At 35.1% G+C, this 7,418-nt stretch overlaps 1 protein-coding gene across 1 annotated transcript in view; it reads left to right on the plus strand.

Annotated features, from left to right (window-relative positions):
- LOC119832322 (probable chitinase 10) overlaps window positions 1–6,026 on the plus strand; it is an 81,794-nt gene extending 75,768 nt beyond the window's left edge. The window contains exons 13-19 of the mRNA XM_038355984.1: window positions 498–652; window positions 1,540–1,711; window positions 2,266–2,382; window positions 3,746–3,881; window positions 4,156–4,328; window positions 5,103–5,304; window positions 5,581–6,026. Of these exons, the coding sequence (XP_038211912.1) occupies window positions 498–652; window positions 1,540–1,711; window positions 2,266–2,382; window positions 3,746–3,881; window positions 4,156–4,328; window positions 5,103–5,304; window positions 5,581–5,795 (1,170 nt within the window). The 3' untranslated portion in view covers window positions 5,796–6,026. The remainder of the gene's footprint in view (window positions 1–497; window positions 653–1,539; window positions 1,712–2,265; window positions 2,383–3,745; window positions 3,882–4,155; window positions 4,329–5,102; window positions 5,305–5,580) is intronic.
- Window positions 6,027–7,418: the final 1,392 nt, after the last annotated feature.

Raw genomic sequence — 7,418 nt, forward strand, 5'->3', positions numbered from 1 at the left:
TATAATAAGAAATAAATGTTGTCTCCTTCTACCTTGTGAGAAATGATTTAAAAGTAACAGCGTCAGACGCTGACCATGATCGAGGTTTTTCTAGTAGTATTAATGATAATAGATACGAACATTATTTATGTATATTTATAACTGCTTTTTGTAAGAGATTCTTATTATTAGCATTCATTTCATTTTGGTTAAATAACGAAACACATGATTCATTCTGAGGAATTCAATTAAATATACTTTTAGAGATAAATTTTACTTTAGTATCTTAAATTTGAATACATTATATAAATTTAAATGTATATTACTAAAGTAAAAGTTGAAATTTACAAGTAACAAGTAACTTCAAATAAACTTGTAATGAAATTTAAATGAAGAAAAAGTAACATTGAAATATTGAAACAGACCCAATATGATTGACTATTCATAAGCACTTCAGTGAGACGCTAATAAAAATATTTTAAGTTCATTTTATTCATAATTTTCCATAATTTTATTAGATTTTACTTGCCATCGGCGGCTGGGCGTTTGGATCTACGCCTTTCAAGGAGCTTACATCTAACGTGTTCAGAATGAATCAATTCGTCTATGAAGCTATTGAGTTCCTGAGGGATTACCAGTTCAACGGCCTGGATATTGACTGGGAGTACCCGAGGTGAGGGTTGCAATAATTCATCATCATCATCAGCCCATGTTCCCTCTGCTGACACGGATTTCCTTGATGATGCGATATTTGTTTGTCAGTTTAATATTAACCTGGTTTAAAACACCCTTTAGTGCCTTATTTGCTGGCTTTACGATTACAGAACAGACTGATAGATATGGGGAGAAATATACATAAAACTTCGGTACTTCCGTGTGAATCGGAATATCTTTACCTCTATCAAAATATTTCAGAATAACATACACCAAAACTCTATTTACAAAGGCATTCAAATTGCTTACCGTGTATAGTGTGTTGAACAGCTATGCTAACTTTACTGTCGAAATGTCCAACTTCGACTTACAATTCCATATTTTTAGTTTCCCCTCTTTAAATATTTGGAAAGCTTCATGCATATTGCGAGCTAACGTGCATTTACTATGGATTTAGACAGGTGTGAATGGGCTTGAGAAATGTTATTATTTTTGTCTTTTAAAGTATCTCTAGTGGATGTTTACCCCTCTCGTAAAGGGTCTGGGTTTGACGCTAATGTCTGTCTGTGGCACCATAGCCATCAAATGGATGGACCGATTTTGGTTCGGTTTTTTTCGGTTGAAACGCAAATTTATTTATTCAATTAGATTCCTAGAAGCACTTTTGAATCGTCATAACATAGCTTTACCATTTACCTCTTCGGAAAGGAGTTTCTATAGAGATGAGCCAGAGAGAAACTCTGTAGCTGCTCTCTTAAAATAATGTCACCGTTATTTTAAATTTTGCATAAGAAACAAAACCAGTTTGCTTGCGTTTTTTCGACTCACAATTAATCAAGGCAAGATATAATGAATTCTACAATAGATATTTTATAAACAATTTAAAAACCTAAACACATATTACAGAGGGGCAGATGACCGTGCAGCTTTCGTATCCCTCCTCAAAGAATTGCGTCTCGCGTTCGAAGGCGAGGCCAAAACCTCTGGACAGCCGCGACTCCTGCTCTCTGCAGCTGTACCAGCTTCCTTCGAAGCTATCGCCGCTGGTTACGATGTGCCAGAAATCGCCAAATACTTGGTACGACTTGTGGATTCTCAATCCTTATAAGTAAATTACGTGTCACGCTGTTTATCCGCGATGGGCTTCTAAACTGCTCAACCGAATTAAGTCAAATTTGCATACCATGTGTAGTTTGATCCAACTTAAAAGAGAGGATAGCTTATATTATTTCAATTACGATAAATGCCTGACTACTTAAGCGGAGCCGGGGCGTGCAACTAGCAGTAAATATAAATCAAAGTTGTATGTGATGTATAGATCTTTAATAAAATAAAGATAATTAAGAATTGAGTATATTAAATTTCAAACCTATCGTACAGAAGTATGCAAATAGCATAGGTAATTTCAGTAGCGTACTCTACCATGTTAGTTTATTGTTAATTAATATAATAAGTGGGATTATAATTACCAATTAATTTAAATATAACAGAGAATTTACATCACTAGATCCTCCATAAAATATTCCTAACCTAAACAGTAAATAATGAATCATATTTGATCTCCGTTAAAAAGTCCCAATTTACCAAATGAAATCTTCAGCCCAAAGGTTATTAATGTTTATTCATCATCAGGACTTCATCAATGTGATGACGTATGACTTCCACGGACAATGGGAGAGGCAAGTTGGGCACAATAGTCCACTCTTCCCGCTCGAGAGCGCCACCAGCTATCAGAAGAAACTAACAGTGGTGAGTTATATATGAAAATTTGTATTTGATGATATGGAGCAGGCAGTTCTCATATTATTTGATCATTCTCTGACATATTTTTGTGTATTATTTTATGTTTATGTATCGATATAGAACTGCTGATGGGCCTAAATGAATGAATAAATAAATAATTAAATAAATGAATAGATATTAATTCGCTGCTGCGATTTATAATCATTATAAAATTATATTAATTTATAATATATTCTTATATCTGAGCATAATATATACGCGTGCGTACACATTAGTGTATGTGTGGATGCGTTAATTGCATAAATGTGTGCGTGAATCATTTAACTCTTACTGTCCTCATACAGACCCTCACAAATCAGCGAAACAACACAACGTTACTAAAAATAAGCACCTCAATAACATAAATCGCGAGGCGGGATTTGAGCCTGCGTCTCTTAGTTAAACCGTAGCAACGCCTGGCCTCTCAGCTACTGGCCAGTGATCCACTATTGATTCAAATTTCATATTTATAAAGCATTTCAACGCTATCCTATCCTATCCTACTATAATATTATAAGTGCGAAAATTTGTAAGGATGTGTGTGTTTGTTGCTCTTTCACGCAAAAGCTACTGAACCGATTGCAATGTAATTTCGTACGTATACAGCTGGATAACTAGAGTAACATATAGGCAACTTTTTATCCCGATATTCCTACGGGATACGGACTTACGCGGTTGAAACCACGGGGCGCAGCTAGTTAAACAATAAATTAAACGTAATAGTTGTAAGCTAGACTTCACTTGGTAATGAAAAATCCTTATCAGAAAAAATCGTCTTTGTTGGTATACCCTTTCACACTTTATTTACTAGTTTCGCAATAATATGCAATTTTGACGTTTCGCCACCTGTCAGATATGAGTGTATTCGCAATATTCGCGGAATCGGAATTTATACAGCCATTCCGTACGTAGATCCGGAATTTAATTCAGCAAAAGCTTCGCGTCGGGATATGTGTGACTCGTATATCCAGCTTTCCAATCTATATGATAGTTTTTTATTGGCCAGGACTATTCGCTGGGAATTGTACCCACTGATCCATACTCTTGACCATTCTCTAATTCATGCTGGTTAACCAGTTTTTGGGAAGACGTAATTTCTAAGGATATCAAAGAAACAATCAAATCACATTGAAAATCAGAAAATCAAATCAAAAAACTCTTTATTGTGCACCTTTACAAGAAGAATATAAACAGGATATAAATAAAATCAGCAGTAGCTGATTCCCTGTTAAAGGTATTCCTTTGACTACGTGGTTTCCGCGGGCATTATCTAGTAGCTTATTATATATACTTAATACTATACCGATATTGATGTAATATTCACTTCCAGGATTACTCTGCCAGGGAGTGGGTGCGACAAGGAGCCCCTAAAGAAAAGCTGATGATCGGTATGCCAACATACGGAAGGTCGTTCACTCTTATCAACGAGACGCAGTTTGACATTGGCGCCGCTGCGTCTGGCGGTGGTAAGATTTTCATTTTCTACACTAGTATTATAAAGAGGAAGAATTTGTATTTTTGTTTGTTTGCTTATTTGTAATGGATTAACTCCAAAACTACTGGACCGATTTTAAAAAGTCTTTCACCATTAGAAAGCCTGCAATTTCATTGAATGATATATGTGTGTCACGAGCAAAGCCAGGGCGAACAGCTAGTTTCTTAATAATTTAGATAATAATGTGTGATTCTGCAATGCGTAATTCAAAGTTTCCAATTGTTTACATCTATAATAAATCTCAGGTCAAGCCGGTCGCTACACCAACGAGGCTGGCTTCATGTCATACTACGAGATCTGCGATTTCCTCAGAGAGGACAACACCACCCTCGTGTGGGACAATGAACAGATGGTGCCGTTCGCGTATAGGGACGACCAGTGGGTTGGCTTTGATGATGAGAGGTCATTAAAAACTAAGGTAAGTTTAAAGTTGAGTGAAGTTGAGATTTGTGGAGCTGCAAACAGCAAGCGCGCGAAGGGTACCGTGTGCGTTCCTAAGAAGATCCCGGGAACCCCTCATAACCTGCGCCTAAGTAGGCCACCGTGAGGTTTTAGCCAGTAAGTGTCCGCCATAACCTTTGGTACCTCCGAAGTAGCAAGGTATCCATGAAGGATTTCCTCAAGTAAAAAAAAGGGTCTAAAGTTCATGATGAAGCCATTTGTGCGTGCATACCATTATCAGTCATCTTTCATCAACATAACTTAACTTAGAAGGAATGAAACGCCCGCATCCATCTTTCCAGAAGGATGCAATTTACATTTATTCAAGGCAATAGTGAATTGGCGTCTAGACATGCCCTCTCATAGACTACATTACAACTTACCGTGTGGGTGGGGTTGCAGTCGAATACCTAGCTGTCTAACCTAAAAAAGTGAAGGTGGAATTCCTGCAATGAGGCATTAAAACCAATGTTTTTCAGAAAAAGTTATGTCATATGTCAGGAAGACCAATTAAAATGAAAGCCATGTAGTTAAATGCAGTATTCTAAATAAGAGAGGAAAATGGTCAGCAATATTTCCATTTTACTTGCCTTAATGAAACTCGTGAATCAAATACCTACATTGATTTACAAGACTTCAGTTATTGTTTTGTCTGAGTAGTTTAAGTATCATAAAATGCTAACGTGTTTTCGAACTAAAAATCAACTATTCTTTTAGAATCTTTTTCTAAATATCACTATAATTCTTCTAGATGGCATGGCTCAAAGAAGAAGGCTTCGGTGGAATTATGGTTTGGTCTATCGATATGGATGACTTCAGAGGGTCATGTGGAACTGGAAAGTATCCGCTCATCACTGCCATGAAACAAGAACTCGGTGACTACAAGGTCAGGCTGGAATACGATGGACCGTATGAGACATCGAGCGGCAGTGGACAGTACACTACTAAAGATCGTGAGTATTTTTAATTTTTATTGACTAGAATTTTGAGTTGTTAGTAACAAAGTTGTTCATAATACATGAAAAAATGAATAAAATGGGAATCTATAAAACATGGAAATGATTTCTAAATGCGTCTTGACTAAAAAGCATGTGCTTTGTGATGAAAAGTAACGTACTAATTTATAATTTCATAAAATAGAAGGTTTCTAGCGTGTTTTGGTTTCTATCTATACTTTAAGATAGTTTAATCTTTAATAACAATGATGACTAATGATCATTAATTTCCAGCCAACGAAGTGACCTGTGAAGAAGAAGACGGCCATATCTCCTACCATCCAGACAAAGCCGACTGCACCATGTACTACATGTGCGAGGGGGAGAGGAAACACCACATGCCGTGCCCCTCTAACCTGGTCTTCAATCCCAATGAGAACGTCTGTGATTGGCCAGAAAATGTAGAAGGTTGCCAACACCACACGCAAGCTCCTGCTGCTAGGCGATAAGGGTTAAAATCCGCTATAACTCGTGGAATGTTTTTTTGTTTTGTAGAAAGGAATAGAGCAAAAATGAATCCTTTCCTATAGTATATTTTTGTCGCAATTGCTTGGCATATTGCCTTTTGATCGACCCTTTTTCAATTATAGTTTTATAAACGATTTAATTAGATTATCGCCCCACATTGATAATGTGTCTCCTGTTCTGTTGCATCAATCTTCTATTGTTATATATTTTCACAAAGAAAACAAGCTGTTTCTACAAAACATAAAAGTACCATAAGTTAATTTCCACCTTGTAGAAATTAAATTTAAAATGTATTTATTAACAATGACGGATTTTGAGATGGTTCGTGTGATATAAAGTAAATTTTAACATTTTTGTACTTATCGTTACTTAAGTATGTGGTAATTATTTTTTACCATTAAATAAGTGTTAAGTAAAAGTTTTGGTAAAAAAGGACATTGCAACTAAATATCCCGATGGATATAAGACGACTGAATTAAAGTGGCCCTGCTAAGCTTGTGTGATTAACTAAATCGAGTTAACATGACCGTTTGATTTCCCTTTAAAATTATATTCTGTTTGCCAAAACTTTTAATCATCGGCGTGATTAATTTATGTATATCATATTTATATTTTATGACGTAATTCGATTAAGGCTTGTATAGTATTTCCCAAAGGTACATGGTTAGCTGTAAACCTCGATTGTTTTATAATACGTGCCGTAAAAGTATATAAATATAAAATGTTCTTAACCAGTGGATATTTTAAATTGCATCGTTTTATGACACGTGTTGTAAAGAATTATACTCAGAGATTAATTATGAATTGGTTGGATTCATGAAAGAACTGTGTATTTTTGGGACTGTAAAAATAGATATATCTGTGTATTTATCATTTTAAATGTAATTAATCAACATTTCAATGTTATGTGAAACTTATCCTAAATTTGCCCCCTCGATTTTTTATAGACTTTTAACTTTATGGTAATAATTTAAAAAGACTAAAAAAACATTGTAATCAGCAATACTTTTAAAATGATAAATATGTGGGAAAGAGCGAAAATGCTGTTCCAAAATTCTTTAAATTGAAAAATCTATACAAATCGTTAACCCATATGCTGTCTGTACAGGGTTAGGACAAATGCAGCGTTTTCGTTTTATCGATATAATTGTAAATTATCGTATAAATACTCGTATCAGCTACATCACTGCCTAACTGCCTTAGCTTGATCACAGTGACCGTGACATTTTTAGATAATTTTAATAAGTAAGTGAATAAATTTCTAAGTTTTGTAAATATCGTATTTAGATACAAATGAGTAAACGAATTAAAAAAAATATTAAAACTATTTTCTCTTTTATTTTCACTTTTCCTTTGTAATGACCTAATGAAAAATACCTCTTTTGTGAAACAAGCATAGTACTGCAGCTTTACTTGCGTGGTAATCAGATTTCTTTTTTAATTTCATAGGCGGCAAAAGATCTGGTGGGTCGCGTGATGGTAAGCGCTTCAACCGACCATGAGCTATTTCAGAGGCTTCGGGCCATTAAAAGAGGCCTTACTTATGCTATTACAAATAGATTGTCAACTTAAAAGATAAGATCTCTACAATGAAATTATAATAA

Source organism: Zerene cesonia, chromosome 15 (genome assembly GCF_012273895.1).
Source record: "Zerene cesonia ecotype Mississippi chromosome 15, Zerene_cesonia_1.1, whole genome shotgun sequence".
Lineage (NCBI taxonomy): Eukaryota > Metazoa > Arthropoda > Insecta > Lepidoptera > Pieridae > Zerene > Zerene cesonia.